This window comes from Myzus persicae, unplaced genomic scaffold, assembly GCF_001856785.1.
Source record: "Myzus persicae strain clone G006 unplaced genomic scaffold, MPER_G0061.0, whole genome shotgun sequence".
Lineage (NCBI taxonomy): Eukaryota > Metazoa > Arthropoda > Insecta > Hemiptera > Aphididae > Myzus > Myzus persicae.
In genome coordinates, this window is record NW_019100802.1 from 551,515 (window position 1) to 573,429 (window position 21,915).

The 21,915-nt window shown below is 30.9% G+C and overlaps 1 protein-coding gene across 4 annotated transcripts in view; it reads left to right on the forward strand.

Moving 5' to 3' along the window:
- The window catches only part of LOC111043170 (B-cell CLL/lymphoma 6 member B protein-like), a 36,885-nt gene extending 15,170 nt beyond the window's left edge, over positions 1–21,715 (forward strand). For 2 of the 4 annotated variants that reach the window (XM_022328062.1, XM_022328060.1), the window contains exons 3-6: positions 4,145–4,234; positions 11,728–11,851; positions 16,029–16,374; positions 18,524–19,268. In XM_022328062.1, the coding sequence (XP_022183754.1) occupies positions 4,145–4,234; positions 11,728–11,851; positions 16,029–16,374; positions 18,524–19,268 (1,305 nt within the window). Of the gene's footprint in view, positions 1–4,144; positions 4,235–6,395; positions 8,304–11,727; positions 11,852–16,028; positions 16,375–18,523 lie in introns of those variants that run through there. The other 2 variants (XM_022328063.1, XM_022328064.1) reach the window with 2 other exon arrangements.
- Positions 21,716–21,915: the final 200 nt, after the last annotated feature.

Consider the following 21,915-nt stretch of genomic DNA (forward strand, 5'->3'; position numbering starts at 1 on the left):
AATTTTCGTACTGTACAATGTATTATGTAAGCTCCGAACAAAGGTTCACTGCAACCTTGAAACATGTGTTAGTGTATTAAGAGCATTCGTATCACGTAATATATGAAATTATCTGGGGTAACTTCTTTTTAATTTAATTTTTGGCATTCAATGTTGATATTCTCATGAAAATTTACTTATTTGTCAATATTTTATCTTTTGAAATAAAATATTTACTATTCTATATAAATTGTATGGTATTTAGCATTTAAATAACAATACTTTTAGATTCGCTGTATTTACATTATATTTTAGTATTCGACAGTTATATATGTATACTTTAATTAAAAACTTTAACTGATGATTTTTAATATTCGTTTTAGACTTTAATTTTGTATAATATTTATATTAATTGTTGGTGTACAATGTACATACATACTAAAAGTTTGAGTTTTTAACTAATTTATTAATAAGATTCCTAGTGGTTTGTTTTATTGACTGTAACAATTAATAATTAATAGCTTATTTATTTACAAGTTTTAAATGGAAAAAAAGCAACTTTTATTCTTATCAAAAAGTATTAGGTACTTCTTCAATGAATATTATTTTATGAGTATAACTGAGTATTTATATATATAAAGTAAGTTTATTCAAACAGAAAAAAAATGTACTTTGTATTTCAAAAGTCTATTATTTTGAGTATTAACCAGAAAAATATATAAAAGTAGCTCTATTGTTTTAATCGTTTTTAAAATGTGACTCAGTTAAAAAAATATAACACAATGATACATTACCTCTAAAACACCGTTAAAAGCTTACTCAAGATGGAAAAAATATTGTAGACGTATCTATAGCCTATTTATTTAATTATGTACTTAAACTAGCATAGGTAATAACCTGAATAAATACCTAAATTACTACTAAACATTGAATATTTAAATATTTTTTATATGTATTCTTTTACTGTAATTATTACAATAATGTATTCAATTTTTTAAACATTACGTAGTACATAGACACATATACATAAACCTACTGCCTTAAACCTAGTATACACCTGTTTTTGTTTATGCATATATACACAAATATCCTTCAAATTATAATTTATTGAAAATCAATTTAAATATTCTGCTCATAAAATTTAATTATTACAGTATGACTTAAATTAAAGGTAACATTAAATATTTTGTAAAATGACTGTTAATTTAATTTATATAAAAATTTTAATAAAGAATTGGGTTGGGTTTTATAATAATAGTTTTAAGAAAAACTCAAATTTTTAGAGCTACACACATTAATTAAAATAAAATTGCTAAATTTGTATTACTATTTTATTTTTAAATATTAATTTTATCGTATTATTTATAATTGAAATTCAAAATTGACTGAATAAGAGTTAAATCAAAGTTTTGACCCATTCAATATAATTGTCAGAAAAAAATACAAAACATAATACCTTTATACTTGATATAAATTGACATATAATTTCAGGTTTTTTAAATTTTAAATCGGAGAATTAGTATTTAATGTTATTAACGTGTAACTAAATATAGATTATGCTTACATAATCATATATGTTGAGTTATGTATGTATTTGTATAAGCTAATAAGGAATTTTTGAAACCATAGAAAAATAATCATAAAAAGTACCTACGTGATTATTACTATTACAAAGTTTGACGAAAACGGGTTACTAAACATCAATTTCGGTCAATTTTAAAATAGTAAAATTAAATAAATAGTATGAAAATTAATTAATTGTTGTTTATTGAGTACCAAACATATTTTTGTCCTTCCTGTACAGCAAATGTTAAGTTTTCGATGACAGTTGAAGCGTTGGGAAACGACCTTTTTCCTTAGAGCGGGTGAAATCGACTGAAATAGTCCACTTCTCGTCCTTGCCACACAATACCCTATATTATTTAACTTTTAGTTGTCACTATTATTATTATTATTATTATTATTATTTGTACAGTAAAACCTAATCCAAAATAAAAATGAAAATATGACATTTATTTTGTTGATAGCATTTTGGAAAATGAATGTATTATTTTTTTATTAAAACATAATATATCTGACGATAGTTTGGATATTAATATCTTGGTAAAATAAATTTGAATTGTAATACTCGTACACATTTTTCAATAAATTAATTTTTTTAATTGTGAATACGCATAAGCAATTGCAGTGAGTAATTTAGTAGTTTATTAAAATACCCAGTCTTAATTTGTATTCTAAAAGCTTAATATTATAAAAAGTTGGATAAGTGAGTACCACACTGTTGTACAGTAAGGGTTGAGTGGGTCACTAAAATTGATGTGTTGGGTAGGAATTCAATGATATAATCCGGTTCTAAGTAAAGAAGGTTTGTTAGCTATATTTAATGATATAATTCCTAATCAAAAAATTTATTTTACGATGAATACAGTATACCTTTTGGTTAAGGTATAAATTACTTACGAGAAACCTTGTTTTAAATTCCCAATCTTTAGCTGTAATAATCGAACATTTTTTCAATTTTTCAATACGATTATAATTAGTACGTTTTCGAGATTTCTATGAGTTTTGTAGAAAATTTGAACTTTAAATTCTATAAGAAATACCTAATTATTCACGGTATTCAATGTTAAAAACATTTGAACTTCTAACACTCATAAAAAATTAATTTGACTTTCTGGTAAACTTTTTTTTGGTAATGGTAGGAACACTTTATGAGAAATCGTATATTCAATTTTTATATTTTAGATATAAATAAAAAAATTGTATGAATTTCTCACTACAAAATAATTTGTAATTGTTCACAATCTCGACGAATTTATAAAAATTCTAACTTAATACACTCATAAAAAAGTATTGTAGATTTATACTTAACTTAACTTTCTTTTAATTTCCAATAATAACAACTTATGACTAACCTCGCATAAAGTTTCAAGTTTTTTGACCAAGCAAAATATTTTGTATCGACAATAGTTTTTAAAAAACCTAGTAAAAATCACATTTTAGTTGATTGTTGAAAATTATCGTTGTAAAATCAATACATTTATCGTTAAACCCAGAATCTAAAATTTCAAGTTTTGTTTGTCTCTTACTAAAACATAGTAAAAATAAACTACCTATATGCTTAAATTGTTTAAATTATAGGTATATACTAAAAAAGTTTACCTAACTTTACATAACCAAACACAAATTGTGAGTAAAAAATCTAGTTTTTACAAAACTAATAATACTCCATAAGTACTCAGAACTAAATTAAATTCGTTCCATAATATTGTAATTTGTATCTATTGCTATTAACTGATGACATTTCACTTGCAAGCCATAAAATTATTCAAATTCTGATTTTTGAAATTTTGAAATACATTTAAAAACCGTACTTTAAAATTCTTACATTTTTTTATGAATGCACTGTGGTGATAAGGATAGCAATGAATTTTTTCAAACGAGAAATATCACTTATAATGTAAATTGTTAAGATTTTTTTTAAATGATTGTTCAAAATCACTTCAAAAAGATAATAATGACTATATTAAATTAAACCATAGGTGTGACGTAAATAATTTAGTGTGCAATATATTTCCAGCGAGACAATTATTTAAACAATTTAAAGCACATAAAATATTAATTAAAATACACAGTTTTTTTAATTTGAATTTTATATGTCTATAAAAATTTAGTATCTATAATGAACACAAATTATGTACATTTGAGTTTCTAACTTGACATTGGGTTGGAGAAGCCACCTACTGGTGACACACCTGGAAAATGTATAACAAAATCATTTTCAATACTATGAAATACTTGTACTTCGTAGAATTATGATATAATATAGAATTATAGTTTTCACAATTTCTATGGGACTATATTGATTTCTTAATAACTGTATCAAATAACCGTTTCAAGTTGGATTCTTGTAGAAAATCTTTCTTCTGTATTGAAGGAATGAATCCTTAGGAATCGTTTATTGTTTGCAGGCTGCTTTTTTTAAATTATCAGATTCCTAAAGATTTTATATTATTATTCAATGAGAATCTTACATCCCCTATTGCATAGCATCGGTACTCAATATAATAATATACCTACATAATCAATTCAAATACATAACTTTTTTAATGAACTCGTTTTTAACGAATTCTGGTTTAACTAAAACCAATATTGTATTGCATAGTTCTTGAAGAAAGAAGCTGACTGTGACAAGACTGACGACAGAAGCATTCAAGGGGAAAGCTCTTCAGAATATCGGAGTATACCAGATCCGGTAAGCATAAAAAAATTGTTTATTTATTTATTTAAATTGCATCCATTCCTGTTGTTATTAAACATAATTATATATACAACAAAAATCTAACTTGGAGTTGAAAATGATAAAAATATTCATTTTTTAACGAGACTGAACGTAATTTAGAGAATAAAAACTAGAACAAATTATACAATTTTTTTGTTGCCATTTGCTGATAATATGCGGCTAAGAAATATTTAAATGCTTTTATACAAACAAGTGCAGTCTCAAGAAGTTGACTTCAAAACATTTAATTATTATTTAATACATATAGGTTCACTTGATTTACTCTCCAAATTCTACAATTATCATAGGCACTTTAAGCGATAAATGTTGTAAGCTGTGTAATTTCTATATTAATCACAAAGTAGTGACAATTTCAGAGCTGGATTGCTGCACGCTGCAACTTCCACGTTTCGTATAATGTTATAAAATCTATTTAAAAATAATATAGACTATAAAAGGTATAGTGTTGTGCAAAACTTAATTTTTTAAGCCACCGTAAATGATTGTTGATAAACCTATTATAATTGTAATTAATTATTTTAATTCATTTAACTATTGCGATAATTATGTTTTATGGACGCATGAACGCCATTAAAATTTAACTTTTGATTTCACTCATTTTGATAAGTTTTAATGTTCTACTTCGTCGCCTAATTAAGTATAGTAACTCTTAAGATATTAGAGCTAATCACTCAACTTGAAAATTTTTTCGTTTTATTTGATTTCTTCAACTTTGATACTGTTCATTAATCACTATATTTTATACAGTTAAAGAAAATTATTTGTAACAACCAAGCGCGGAATTATCTGTTATATTTAAGTTTTATAAACTTGTTGGTGTGTCTTAAAATTGTGTGAATATGAACTTCTCTAACCCATGGATTAAAATCTCTTTTTAAAATACACAAAAGAATTTCATGAAAATATCATTCTTAGAATTTTATGATTTGAATACCACTTAATCCTACTTCATATTGTTGAAAAACAATTTCGTTATTGCAAGTCGACGAAACTCTATGCCGAGTATCAGCTATTTGAACGTTTAATTAGATTCTTTTTTGTCACTTTAATTTTAAATTGGTTAAATACCTACTAGTTACATTGTCGATTATAATGATATACACCCAAGAACGATTGTTTTAAATGAAATACAATATGTACCTAGGTACCATAGTCTCAACTAAGATTACCTTTCAAAGGGAGATCTACAGCCCAAATCATAATTGTATGTTATCTTCACTATTTTTCGAATGTTATAATGGCACAAACAATAAGACGTCAAGTTACAGTAAAAAAGTGGTATAAAAAGAGTTTTATATTAGTTAAAATGGTCTTAATTGGACCTCAAAAAGTAATAAGAAACAATTCTCCTCGTAGCCGTTGGTCAAACAGGGAAAATTGGGATCTAAATTAAAAACTGCGGGGGTCAAGGACCATTACCAACCCCAGTTGTGCCGTAACATATATTATTATTATATCTACGCTGCGACGAATCGACCAAAAAATGCCAACGGCGCGCAGTGGTGGCGATTGTCAAATGTAACTGCGAAAAACTCACCAAACCAGAAACGACCTGCTCTACGATTATTTCATTTAAATTTCGCATTTGCATAATACCGCTGCTCTACCAATGTTCAGTACGAAAATTATAATCGTTAACCCGTGTGATCATAAATTTAAAAAAAAAAACATGCGTTTTAAACACGTATATTTTATAATATTATACTACACTTAAATATTATATTGTGCGTTTTCTTAAACGAACGGTGCGCGAGGATTGGAGTTTTCGATCGTAAAATATTGTATATTATATTTTACATATATATATATATATATATGTATATATATGGCCTGGCCGCACCTGTAGCCAAAACAAAAACAACAAAAAAAAAAAAAACAACGTCAACTTCTTGTGCTGACACTATTATTTTGTCCTCCATGAGTATTATTTACTTGACAGTATATTATCAATAATATTTCAATTTTTTTTTTTGTTTTTTTTTTTTTTTATCTTTTTTCTCCTCGGTTTTTTCCATACACCCTTACGTAAACAATTATACTAAACGAAATTTACCAGCGAAAAGAAGTTGATGAGAGTTATTTTTTTTTTTTGTTTTTTTCGTTTGGGTTACAGGAGCGCGACAGCAGGACGACGACGACGACGCCAACGACGACAACGACGACGATGATGACGCCGACGACAGACGCTGTCGTCGCTTTGACCGCGACACCTCCGCGGTTTTACACGTGCTTGTACTGCAACCTAACGTTCCCGCACCAGAGCAAACTGACACGGCACATACTGTCGCACAGCCTGGACAACCAGCCCGGTGGCACATCGTTTACGGACCCCGGCGGCGGCGGCGGCTTGGCCGCACCACCACCGCTGTCGTCGTCGGCGGCGCTGTCGCTGTCGCTGTTGTCCGCGTCGTCGTCATCCACCGCATCGCTGCAGCAAGCGTGCGGCATTGCGGGTACGGCCGCGATGGACGACGGCGTGGGCGGAACGCTTTGCAAGTTTTGCGGCAAGACGTTCCCGGACGTGGCCACACTAGTCGGCCACCTCCCCGCCCACACCGGTGACCGGCCGTTCAAGTGTGAGTTCTGCGGCAAAGCGTTCAAGCTTCGGCACCACATGAAGGACCACTGTCGAGTGCATACCGGCGAACGGCCGTTCCGATGCGCTCTTTGCGGCAAGACGTTCAGCCGGTCGACAATACTTAAAGCGCACGAGAAGACGCACTATCCAAAGTTCACGGGACGCCACCGGTTCGTGTCCTCGCCCAGTCCTGAAGAAGAACCTGGAGGAGGAGGTGGAGGAGGAGGGATGTTAGTAGGTGGTGGGTTGGGGAATTTCGGAGGCGGAATGGCGCAGGCGGTTGCGACGATCGCGTCCGCCGCCGTCAGACCATTCGACTTGACCGTTATCCAGCATCATCATCACCACAGGCACGGCAGTGGGTCACCGCCAGCCCCACCACCGCCTCCACCCACGCCACCATGACGACGATTGTTTCCTTATAGAGTGTAGTGGAAATAGGGTCGCACCACCGGGACCGTTCTCTACGCGCTCAGTCATATACGATATACTACTATATATTTTGTTACATTGTAATATCCGTCATATATTATTATTATTATTATTATTATTATTATTATTATATAGTTATTAAATTATTATAACATTGTATTATTCGCTATATCCGATAAACCGAAAAACACACACCACCACGACGATTGATGGTTTTCGTAGGTAATTCTTTTGAACGCGAAAAAAAAAACTACCCAAATTTCAAAAATACCGTCTAAATTAAATCTTGAAATGACTGGTGGACGTGATTTCGTCTTCGTCCATGATGGTTCCTATTTATGCGTATGTATTTATGTCGTATACGCTCGATGCATTTCGTCGTTTGTTTTTTTACACGCTTTGTTGCGTGACGAAAAACAAAAACGATCGCCGGAACGTTTAACGGCTTCACCTTCCCCACCCAATAGTTCACCCCACTCACCCCATTGCCGAAGGTTAGGATCGTACGCGAAAACTGTTCAAATATTTTAGGTTAGAATCAATACCTGCACGCGCCGCGCCGTCATTCATGCATGCCTCAAATTATATAGCGGTGCCCTTGTCGGCTTGAGTTCTGTGGACGGTACACGAAGCGGCAAAATTGGCCTCGGTCAACAAATCGTCGAGAGGATATAGGTGATAAAAACTATAATAGTAACACGATATGCGCACTGTTCAAAACTGATGAAATATAAATATAATACGCAGTAAAATTATTGGCTCGAATGCCTTCACACCTATAGGGCACTGCACTTTTACTGAAATCGGATTACGCATATTACACATGGATGAATAAATTGCTTATAATAACAATTATCTATGATTTTTTTTGCGCAGCATCCGTCGTAATTAGGTATGCATATTGGTGGATTTTCCTCCAGGGCCATTGACACTAGATTCGATTTATTATCGACTTTTTCAAACATAAAGTACGACAAATACGCATTATCTTTTCGGTACGTCAGGCTAATTAATGCCTTGAATATTCTTATTTTTACTACGTTTAGCAACAAAATTAAACAGCCCGTGAACGTTGTTGCTAGATTCCGAACGGACGGCTAAATTTGTACGTATGTTATGATACATATAACTTGTACTTCCCGCCCTCCTTCAATGCCATGAGAAATGCCAGATCGCTGTAAAGTTCTCAATTAAAAATTAACAATAACAAACAATAATCGCCGTTTTTAAAATACATTTGATTTGTATTGAAACGTTTTCAAACACAAACCAGATGTTCTCTTTTCACACAGAATTGCAGAAGTTTAAAAGAGTTGGACGCATCATTTATTATTCTGCCGACACGAGGACAACATTTTATTCATCCGTAAATTGTAATTATTTTAATACTCCTCTCGAAAAAAAATTCCTTTTTTTGCGTTCAAGCTAATTACTTTTGAAAACTTTACATTCAGATGGACCCCTTGAGTACTTCTAACATTAGTAACAATTAACGGTGTGTATAATTGGTTAAGGGTTTAAAAATCCAGAGTACATTTTTTAACATACTTAATTTCGCTCATCATTATTATAACGCTCTAGCGCCTATTCATAAGTCAGTAGATTTAATTTTCTGTGATATGCATGTATATAATATAATTTATATATATTTATATAAATAATTAAACAATATCTAATTTTAATAACAGAAGTAGGCGTTAACATGGACCAGTGCAGCTTTTTAATGTACATTCAAAAGTACTGACTGACGTTACAACTTCGAATCTGTTTTATAATAATATTACTAGGTAGTCCCACTAATGATGATAAAATATGACGTTAAAAACATTGTTATTGTTTATTTTATTTTTTAGTTAACCAACCAAAAAACTTTGCCCTCATTTAGTTTTTTTAGTTACTATACCGAGTATTTAATTATACGTATTCAATAAATATAAAATTATAAACTAAATTTTGATATGATTCTCGGATTAATGTTCAATTTTTAAAATTGTTTTTCGTCGAATTTATTTTGATTCGTTTGGTCATATTTTAAACATTTAAATGATGCTCAGAATATTATAAAAATCCAGTTCATCGTTATAAACTCATCATATTCATAATTTAAGCGCACCGCAAATATTAACCTCATAAATATTTACATACTTTTCAGAAGACACGTGTGCTCATAAGAGCTTGTGTAAGGTTCAAACATTATATTTTCGAAAAATATTCACTATATTATATTATAATAAATTATGTACGTTTTACCAGTCATGTCACCGTTTATTGTTAATTATTGGCACTCAATTGCAAGATATAATATATTAAGTAATTTAAGCTTTTATTTATTATTTGTTTGTTAAAATCTATATAACACGTGTGATCAAATTTTCTCATTTTCATAAAATTATTATTATATATAATTAAAATTATAAAGTAGATTAACAAAAATGTACGTAATGTCGAATTCTATACCAGAATGAAAATAGCGAGATGTGAAGGAACAAGAATGTGATATTTTTTCGATAGTTGATTAGAATAATATATTGTATTATGTTATTGAATAAGATTAATTCTTTTTAAAGATATTATTTGTACTGTACTTAGTCGTGGAATGTATTAATTTGTTCAGAAAGTGTAGTGTCAAATAATAGTTATATGTTTTTAAATAATGATATTAATAAAAACGAATAATATAATATAGGTACCTACACCATAATTCAAATGATTAGGAATTAGGTTTATGTTTAGTGTTTTATTACATTACAGTTATTTGTACATAACAATACCAACTAACTTATTTTATATGATTAAAATATTTTTCTTTAAAATTTACGATAAACTTGTCAATAAGGATGTATCAAATCCGTCTCATATAATTTAATTTCATAATATTTAGTTAACAGTGAAGTTACTAAAAAGAAATATTATACAATTTCAATGGCAAGTCTCAATTTATTGTTATGGTACAAAATACAAATGTCACTATGTGAGGAAATTATCTCAAACATTTATGTTTCATGATTTAATTCTATTCAGTTTGTTGATGGACCAAAACGAACGTAACATATGACCTGAACTCGAACTGAGCAGTGGTATTTTTAAACGATATATATATGGCCATTATATGGGCTTAATTTTAGGTTAGGCCATGGTCGTCTGCGATTGCCGTGGGTTAGGATTAAGGTGTTCCGACTGTGATAGGCTACATATTGTATGGTATTTAAAAGATTTGTTATAAAATATGTAAACAGGGGATTTGAAAGACGTCCTCTTGATGCTTTGTAATCTTCGTCATTACGCTCTCCTAACCAAACAGCGCTCTATCTCTTATCACTACATTTTATAAAGTTAGTATCTAAACACAGAAATATAAGCTCAGAATTCCTTAGTAAAGGAAAAACATTCAATAACGATAACCAAGTCATGTAATGCTCAACTCGTATATACTTTTTAGGTATAATGCGCGACAAAAGTCTGCAATTTAACTTTAAAATAGCATAATATATAAATATTATAGTTTTATATGTTGCGGGTAAAATCTAAAGACATGTAGTACTTAAAAAATTACGAAGTTTACAAACACGAAAGAGAGTCTTTAAAAATCTCCCGAGTTTATTAAGTGTCTTTTTGTTGTTAAATCGATTAAGTTTTTTAATTTTCGAAAGATCTTTTAATACGTTTAAGCATTTATATTTGTCACCAAAATCATTTATCATTTTCAGAAGCACTTGTGCACACTATTTTTTTTTATCTTACGGCACAACCATAATGTTTCTTATAATGTTACCCAATTATTAACGTTATGACCCAATGTAAATCGTTAATGCATACAATTAGGCAGTATTTGTATTATGTAATGAAGATTTATTTTTCAATAACGTACGATGATGATAATGATGTGAGCCCCGAGTAGAGTATAAGAAATAATTTTTAGTAAATGTGATAACGAGACAAGTGAGAACATCGATTATTTATATTATTAGGTGCTAAAAACATTATAAGATTAGCTTTTTGTGTATTTTATTATAGTTTTTTTTTCTGTCAGTGCAATAAACATATAAAAAAAATTGCTAATGTACGAAAAATAACCGAGTATTTATTTTTTCCCATCCTTACTCAACATACACACACTTTTATATATTATAGATAGTATATTTATTAATTATTAAAACATACATTGAATATGTATACATCTTAATCATACATAGGTACTGTACGGATACTCTGTATATTTTATACTCATTAATAGTATCATACTACTACTATCAACTTGCAAGAGGCGTCTGATTATAAATATATCTCAAATATAATACATTTAAGTTTAATAAAATGCTTCCACTACCTATGTTATAATATCGTTTCTGGATAACTGGCCAATATTACGTCCATTATACGCAGGTCGTTTTACGTTAACATTGATTGATTTGTGTGTGTATTATGTGTGAAATAGGAAGTTTGCTTGGTGGAAGGGGTGTTCAACACGTTGGCCGCATACAGGTCGCAAGTTTCCGTTCTACAACAAGGATTTTCCGCTTTCAGTCGGTTCTCGACTCTGCCACCCGTTTACAATACAGGTAAAAATAATAATAATAACCCTACAAGGGGAAATACTCTAAACCTAAACGGTCATCGAGTTTAATCGCTGACCGCTGTTGCATTATTATATTAAGTACCTATTTGAACGGTATGCATAATAATATATAATATATTAATAAATTCATATCTAGTATAACACATCAATACTGTTATAAGTTATAACGCGCATAAGTGCGCAGTACAATTCTCGACATGTTACTATTGTAATGGTAGTTATTTTTAATCCATTAAAATGATATGCTTCTCTATTATATTTTACTATAAAATGTTCTACTTCAATGTCACGTTTTAAATAGAAAAAAAACTAAAAACTAAAAATACACGACATATATTATGCCTGCAGTGTATTTTATACAATTTTTACAGCTTTACGGATAATGCAAAATATGTTTGAAACCCAAATCGACATTTTAGTAGGTGTAGTTAAACTTCTAATATATGCAATAGATATAGTTAAGGTAATCTAGGCCACCGACTATGCAGAGCAAATGGTACACATATATTCAAATTTCAAATTTCAGATAACAGTTGTTATGGGTAAGTTATAGGCGTATAGGTACGTTAAATATTCGCGTGCGGCGCACTGGCGCGTATTTGAAATTAGTGTTTCCAGATAAATGTTCGTATCATTCAGAGACGCGTCGAACGAATTGAGTCGGAAGTATAGTAGCTCATCGTCTCTTGTGCGTAAACCTACATTACTACGTACACCTATATACCTACATATATTTTTTATGTATCCATGCAGTCTGATCAGATAGACTTTGACAAATATTCAAATCCCTATCTTGTGTTCAGCGTCTTTAATATATAAGTTATACTTGCCGTGTTTAGACTTTTTAAATTTATATATAAAATAAAATCGATAAAAGCCATTCCCCTCAATACACGGCCACACGGGACATTTCTAAGCCATCGATGTGGTATTTTATCGATTACATATTACAGACACACAGACACACAGACATACAGATACAGATAATAATATTATATAATGTTATGATCAGTTGGATGTATAATTTGATTTTATACGGAAATGAAAAATAACACTACGTATACCTACCTAATAACACAAAATTGCTGACTAGTAGGTAACTAGAAACACACACACACGCACACACACAAGTTATATAGCTCCACGATGGAGAGGCGGACAATAAAATTCTGCTGTATATAAAATATAATATCGTTATGTAACATTTGGAGTTTCGATGACTTAAGTATATATATACCTATTATGTATACGTGGGTGTATTCGGGTGCACAATCTTTGAAAACGATTTTCTCTTTGCCTATGACTTACACTCTTGATTTCTTAACTAGCAAACCATGAAAATTATTACATAACTGGCGTACAGGAGAAAAATACGCGACAGAAAACAATAGCAGACGCATTTTCAACAATACACTTGCTGTGTGTGTTTTGAGTTATAACAATATAATCACCCTACTAACGAACACAGTTCCAACGAATATGTATAAATAAAAAAAAAATCACTGTCCCGACACTTGTTACGCAACTTGTGGAGGGTGCTTAAATTGGTGCGGAATAGTGTGAAGTAATATTTATTTAATACTTAGTTATTATTATACAAAGCAATGATGAATATTGTCTCATTTGAAAACTCAAACATTGAACCGACCTTAGTTTAAAACTTTAATAGTGTAATGTTCATAAAAAAAACCAGTAATAATAAAAAGAATGCAATTTTTAAATGCTTATTACCATTTTTATTAAAGACATTTTTAAATATTTTTTACGGTGACCCATATTTTTAATTTCATATTTTGGCAGAATATTTATTTTAGTTTTGAAAATGTCACTGCATAAAATATAGTAAATATAGTAATAGAAAACATTGAGCCAATAATCCATTATTTATAAGAATTTCCATTTTTTGCTTGCAAAGTAGTAGAATAAAAACTAGCAGAGTATACTTATCGCCTCTTTTACACCACTCTTCTTATTATGAGGGATCGTCCTCAGTCAGGAGTAATAGGGCAGAGAATTTAGGCACAATAAGAAATTATTTAAAATTAAATTATAATTAAAGTAAAGTGTTTAACAATCATTAAATTAAATTGAAATAATGAAAGTGTATTATATTATTTACATTTTTTTCTCTATTTTTAAATGTTGAATGCTACATAATATAGCTATTCAGATAATTAAATATATTCATTGATCATTAGGCAACCTTATGCTTAGTTATTTAACTAAGCACCAATAATTTTATGAAATATTTTTTAATGTTGAACGTTTAACTGTCTTAGCAAAATTACATTTATAATAAAACTATTCAAGTACATATATGCATTTTTAGGCAAAATTTAAAAAAATTGGAAAATTGTATCAAATATTTTATTGTTATTGAATATGATAATTTTATTTTTAGGATTGATTAAATTTAATAAAAATAATCAACTCAGGTATATATTTTGATATTTCATTATATTATACTTAAAACAATATTTATAACAATAATTATTAAAATAGATACCTATAATAATGAATAATGATACTATATTTTCAATATAAAGACTTATGAGAATTCGAACTAATAAGAATTATTTTATATGATAAAAACGGTAAGTTATAACCTTCCACCGACCATCTAATCTAACCATTTCATATATAGGACGTAAATTAAGATTTTATATGACATAGTATCTGCGCAGACTGCATCTATATACATGGAATTTGGCTTGATGGGCGTAAGCTATCTGATTTGGATAAAACGCTCACCATTAGGCTCAAATAATAGACGCATTCATCAAACATTACGAATTATATTTTGGATAAACATTTTTCTTGTAATTGCAGATTGTCGTTTAGGTTATACGTTTAAATCAAATATAAAATCAAAACAGATTTTTTTATTTTTAACATTATCACTGCAGTATCTACGTACTATATTATACAATATTATATTACGTGCACCAAGTCACGTATACACCTATACTGACTAGGTACAACATATAAATCTATTCACTCCCAACCTAATTCTATCGTTATTCGCAAAATAAAGAAAAATATATAAACAGATAGTACCTTACCAAATACAAATTGTTATAAATAATTAGAGACTATAGATTCAAAAAATACTTGACATTTTTAAGTCAACATTCTCAAATAAACAATCTGCTTCAGAATATGAAAACTACTAAATAAGGACACCTGCTAAATAAAAGTTAAGAACTTATGTAAAATATACGTAACAGTCCTTACCTAAACTATTTTTTCCTTAAAATTTATATAGATCGTTAACTTACTCATAATTCATAATAGTCTTGCATATTAAAAAATTAATCGCCGTCTTTGAAATCTGAAATCATTAATATAGCTCAGTGCTCTCTGATGCATATATGAGCGCTCATTGCTCAACCCCCGTGAATTAAATAATTATATAATCTCTCATCTATTCTATATGTATAGATATAATGTATACGGAGTGATTTATTTAACTTGATATAGTAATTTCCCGTCTATTTTTAAAATGTTAAAAAAAAAGGTTTAAGATATTACAGCACTATGACACTGCATTTTAAGATATGGTTTGTACTTTAGAACATTTTTATTTTTATTTTATTTCGTAATCGGTTACATAAAATGTTTCTGATTTTGAATATTTAACCAATATACAATAGTAAATTTTCTATTTAAAATAGATAATATTTTAATATGAGCAGAGTTCAATAACAAGGGATAAAAACCTCTGACAAGTCATAGGTTAGGTTAGGTTACATAGGTTATAGAGCCCTACAAGTTATCACTCGGCTCATCTAAAAACTTATCACTCGGCTTTAAATGCTTAAAGTAAAAATAACTCCCCATTCAATATAAGTAATACATTTCTAGAAAAGTATTTTGCTTCGGGCTATAATTTTGTTCGTTAAAAAAATCGTAATAAAAATGGTAAAAATTAGAGATTTAAAAAAAATTGTCAAGTACCTATGGTGTTTTAAAAAGGTACCATCAAACCACAACATTGTGCAAAAACGTTTTTTTTCTTTCAAAAAACCACAAAAATGGACTTGGATAATGTGTTGGTGAGAGTTAAATAAATCAGGCAACAATCGTTGGTTTCAGCAACGCTTATAACAATGTCACATGCGCGTATGTATATTGTATATGTGCATGATTTTTATGTGCAGAAACGTCCGTGTCGCTGTACTCGGTGCTCCAACAACAAGGACTGATCGGGCCATGTGTGAGCTCGAGCGACGAGGTGGCCAGCCGATGCCTGATCCGGTGCGCCATTTGCCTGGCGGGTTTCCCGTCCACGTGGCTCCTAGAACAGCACACGGCCCTGCAGCATACCGGACAGCCGGTGCGCGGCCACGGCGGCGACGGCGGTGATGAGAAACCGTTCCAGTGCGACCAGTGCGGCCAGAGTTACCGTTACCGTTCAGCCTATCTCAAGCACCGCGAACAAAACCACAGGGCCCGATTGCCGGCCGACAAGCTGTTCACGTGTGACATATGCGGCATGCAGTTCAGGTGAGTTGTCGTTGAAGGTTTTTATGCGTTTTTTATTCCCGTGCACGTGGCAGGGGTTGGTTGGACGTTGAACCGGAATTTCGCGCGCAAAAGTGTGGCACCGTTGTTCGATGGTTTGAGCGAACCAGTTTTTGCAACAACCTGTTTCGCGACGACCGATTTTCAGCGCCATAAACCGGTCCGGTTGTACCTATTTTAATAATAAATAATAATAATAATAATTTGTTTTGGGTACCGTAAAAATATATCGGTGAATCCCATTGGATGTATTTCTTTCCGTTAGCTTTCCCTCGTATAGGTACATACGGTTTATTACTTTATTATTATTATTCGGATTATATTTTTTAAGTGATTTCATTTTATCTTGCAGAAGTATGTTATCCGCAACGCAGGATTAACTCTTTTGGGACTCGCCAGCCAATATATTACGCCTCGTCGCCCTTTTTATTTTCATCGTAATTTCCATATTCACACTCTGCTGCAACAACTGTTCAGAACAGTGGCTTTTCAGTATTTCTTTTTAAGAACGTTTGTTCATACTCTAACTATAAAACCCACCTGCAGATGTTTAAGGATATGTACCTATAACAAAACAAAATACAAATGAGTCATAAAATCACTCCATATTTAAAAGTTAAATAGTAGCTTAAACTTTGACGAAAACAAATTAAAATATTCTTTAAAACAGTATAATAATGTTCATCAATATTATGCTAAATTAATTTTATGATTCCAGTTTTTGTTTTCATTTGCTTATAAATACTCCTACACATCAATTTTTATATAATCATTATATAAAATATACAATAACTGATGTATTTTTAATATTATGATACTTTTGAAAGTTTTTGAATGTGTACAAGAGGTTAAATTCTATAGAGACATAAAATATCAAATACTTTACTATTTAATATTATTTTAAAGGGAAATGTTATTTAGGAATTGAAATAAGTTTTTGTCAAGTTATTTAGCCAAGAAATTTTACTTCTTCTACCCATACCTATATATACCACAAAGACCTATACCCATAAACCTGTATGCGGTTATATTAATTATACTAGTAATCATATAATATTATTATTGTTGAAATTTTTTTTATCAGATTGATTTAGAATAGCACAATTTTTTTAAATCACTATAATAATGTTAACAATACAAAATGCATTAAGGGTGGCATTATATACGTATAAATACGGTTATTACGATTTAATTGCCTACTAAATGTAGCCAATCATAATGCACATTTTATTTTCTAATGTAATTCTATCGGTTTACGGTAACCATGAACGCAGGATTGACCACTATATTGAATAGATTTGCAACGATATTGGTGTTGGTGTAGAATATCAGATGGCCCATGTCCAGTCATTTGTTATCGATCACAGTTAGTGATCGGAATAAAAACCGTTTTTAACCGTTCAATCTTCTTTTGAAGTCTCGACATGAGCATCATATTGCAATAGGCTAACATGACATTTATAGTTATACTCTTATTATGGTTTTATACCCCGACATTTTTCTTATAGTTTTTCAATCACGGGGGTATAACTGTTTTATTTTACGAATTGATCGATCGGCTCTCATAATTTTTACAAGTGATGATGGTTCGAATATTAACCACATAGATACTACTATACGTATATATAGATTATATTCTAAGCCAAGTAAACAGTACCTATAGGATTAAAAACTTTGAAAGAAATCATTTAGAGACAGATAATATACAAATATTTTTGACCAAGAAATTCCAGATCCCAAGTAAAACATTATATATAATTATTGGACGAGTCTAGTGATTGCCTGAATACTGAATAGGGAATGGGTGTTAAGAAACTCGAGTGTTACAACAAAGATTTTTATAATATAGACAAAATAAGTATATACGTGATGAATACGTCTCACTCGGCTCCCGTACGTTCAATTATTTTTCCAACACACAACAACGCATTTTCTGGTGTTACCGTAGATGGGCAAACCCGCGATTTTGTCAAATTTATTAAAAAATAGATAATATGGATAAATACAATATTATTGATTCATGAGGAAAATTAAAAACAATCATACATTACAATAAATGTAATGAGTAGGCACCTACATTAGAGTCATTAGTGTCGTAAGTGTGCGTATATGTTGTGTGTGTTTTTCGCAGGTACCTCAAGTCGTTCAAAAAGCACCGTCTCAACCACGCGCTGGAAAGGTTACAGCGGGACGTGCCCGCGGCGGTGACAGCGGTACACAGCGACGATAGCCGAGACGTACCGGCGACACCAACCACCGCCAAGTCGTCGGCGTCCGACAGCCAGGTGACCAGCACGAACGAAGTGGTGTCCGTGGTGACGTCGGCTCAACCGCCGGCGGCCGGACAGCAAAAGGTGGCCGGTGACGCGGCCGCCACTTCACCGTCGTCACTGTTCAACATGCTACGATCGAACGCTCAACGCACAGCCGCCGCCTCCGTGGTAGCTAGGTCCACTCCAGTGGCCGCTGTCGCCGCGGCGTCCGCGACCGTAGCTGTGACGACGGCGGCCACCGCCAACAACAACAGCAACGGCAGTGGCATTAACAACAACGGTAGTGGCATCAACAACAACAACAACAACAACAACAACAACAACAATCGAGACGCCAAATCGTTCGCTTGCCCGTTCTGCGGCAAGTGCGTCCGGTCAAAGGAAAACCTAAAGCTACACGTGCGCAAGCACACGGGTGAACGGCCGTTCGCGTGCTTGTTCTGCGGCCGTGCGTTCGGCGGCAAGAGCGATCTGACCCGGCACCTGCGCATCCACACTGGCGAGAGGCCGTACCACTGCGAGATGTGTGGTAAGTGTTTCGCCAGGGCCGACTACCTGTCCAAACACCTGACCACGCACATACACAACAACCATCAGCGCTGAACGCCAACTATTATAGCATTATAGCAAATACTATCGTCGTGTATTATAATACATGTGTGTTGTTGTTGTTGTTGTCGTCGTTGTCGTTATTATTATTAATATTATAATTATAATTATTATTATTATTATTATTAAAATTTTTATTATTATTATTATTATTATTATTATTATTATTATACTAATTATACTCGATCTAGAAAAATACGACGCGTGCCCCGGCGCCATGGTTCAAAACGGATTTCCTCTTTTGCAGATATGTCTTTTCATTTTCATTTTCATTTTCACGTTGTTCATTTCCGGTGGTCTGTTTGTAATTTTAATTTTTTAAAAATTATTATTTTCTATCTATAACGATGTTATGTTATACGCCCGACAGTTATTGTGTCGTCGACGTCGGTCGATTCGGTTTCTGAGCGCCGCTCGGAGAAAAGCTCAATTTTTTTAACGTAATTTTATACCTACCACCGCCATAATAATAAATATGTTTGGTGACTTTTATTATGATAGATTTTTTTTAATTCGAAACGATTGAAATCGACCGATAACGTATAGCTGACGTGTAATTTTCGCGATTATATTTGTTCCATCCCTTTTGAACCATTGTCGTCGTATGGAAGAGAAATCGAACGTCGAAGAACGACAGCGGCCTATAAATATTATAATAACATTTTATTAAAACAAATTATTATAATAATAATACAAAATATATAAATATATATATACACTACGTATGTCGAATCCAACTCAATTGTACACACGAAAGATAGCAACAACAAAAAAGAACTCTAAATTATATAAGTATAATTATTATTCTCTAGTCATATAAATTAACGTTTATATTTCCTTTGAAAAAAAAATCAAAATTGTTTTTGTTTATGTGATCAGACGTACGGTTTGTTTTTTATTTCGTAAATCGTCGTGCTTTTCTCTTTAAAATATTTGACATATTTATATTGTTTTAATTTTTGTTACTTTGTATGTATATCTATAAATACGTTTACTCGCATATTCACGGTCGGTTATATTCGTTCGCGATTTTTGATGTGATAATTTTTATTTTATTTTTATTTTATTGTAATTTTTTTTTTTCTATAAACTTGTATGTGATAAATGTAAAATTACATTGCGACAGTTATTGGGGGCGTCACGGAGTCGAGTGTTTCGCACTCTTGTCGCCGCACGTCCCGGAGTGATGTGCTATAGAACTCGATAATTCGACATTTTTATTTTAACGGAAACATATTATATAGATTAGGATTTATTCAATAGGGCTTATATGTATTTGTAATTTTTTTGTCTCTCGTAATAAGCATATATTTATCTTGAGAAATTGTCAAGGAAATGTCATGTGATTGTATCTGTGATAGAAACGGTTAGGGAAATGATATGTATTTAAAACGTCGAACCATTTAAAAAAAATAAACAAAAATAGGTAATATTATAATAAAAGATAATAAAGTATTAATATACTTGACTGCGATTGTGATAACATAAATAGCAATTTGTTACCCATATTGTTACGTCGCGAGTGCTGGTTATGACCTGATATATAGGTGTTATCATTAATTATAAGCAGAGACGAGGAAACGGGTGATAATAATGGTATTGTGTAGGTGTAAGTTTATGAATTGTAATAGTGAATTGTAATAGTGAATAAATGTGTAATATTATGATGTATTAAGTATAATAATACAAACATATTTGTATGCATGTATTATTATAAAGGTATTGTAGAGTGTTAGAACGTTTTGTACTATTCGAAACATCATAATATGAAATGTTATGATGTTATGACTTATAATAATTATTACTATTTTACTATTATTGTCAGTGATGTGCATTTATGATAGTATGATACGAATAATAAATAGACTGAGATTTGGGTGGCCGGACCAGAGCCAGAGATAACATGACATAATATGTAAGCATAGGATATATTATATATTGTACAATTGTGCTAAGAAGATAAATATTGCTCAAAAACAGTATTAAAACGCATAACTCACAAATCTCAAACACACCGCGTATACATAATTAATTGATAAATACAAATAAATATATTAATTGTAATAGTCAAAACTCGTAACTGTAATAGTACAATTTTTTCGTAAAATGTTTAATTATTAAGCTTTTTTACAGCTCTACCTCATGTTTATATAATGTAATGATATATGTAAAACAGTACGATATTTCACAAATACTTGTAACAAAAGTACAAAATAGCCAATTTTTTTTGTTAATTAACTCACCTCTTTATATATTTTTATTTATACTTAACCTTAATAACTTATTATTATTTCTTTTTTAAATTTTTATTAAGTTTGTATGTTTTCCATCAGTACCTCCGTTTTTTTTTTTTATTAACTATTATTTTAACGACGTATAAACGTGTATTCATTCTGTACAATTCGATGAAAGGAAAAAAATATATATATAAAAAGAAAATGTATTAAACAATTTTTAAAAATTTCCAAACATAAAAATTTAAAAAATATAATATACTTAAGCTTTTTTTATACATATATAATAAAAATAGAATAATAAATAAATTTAGTCATTTTAAATGTTGTTTGTTGTTCGTTAAGCGTTTTCATGTTACTTTTATTCATCCGATTAGCGCGTTAGAAACATTATTATCATTATTGTA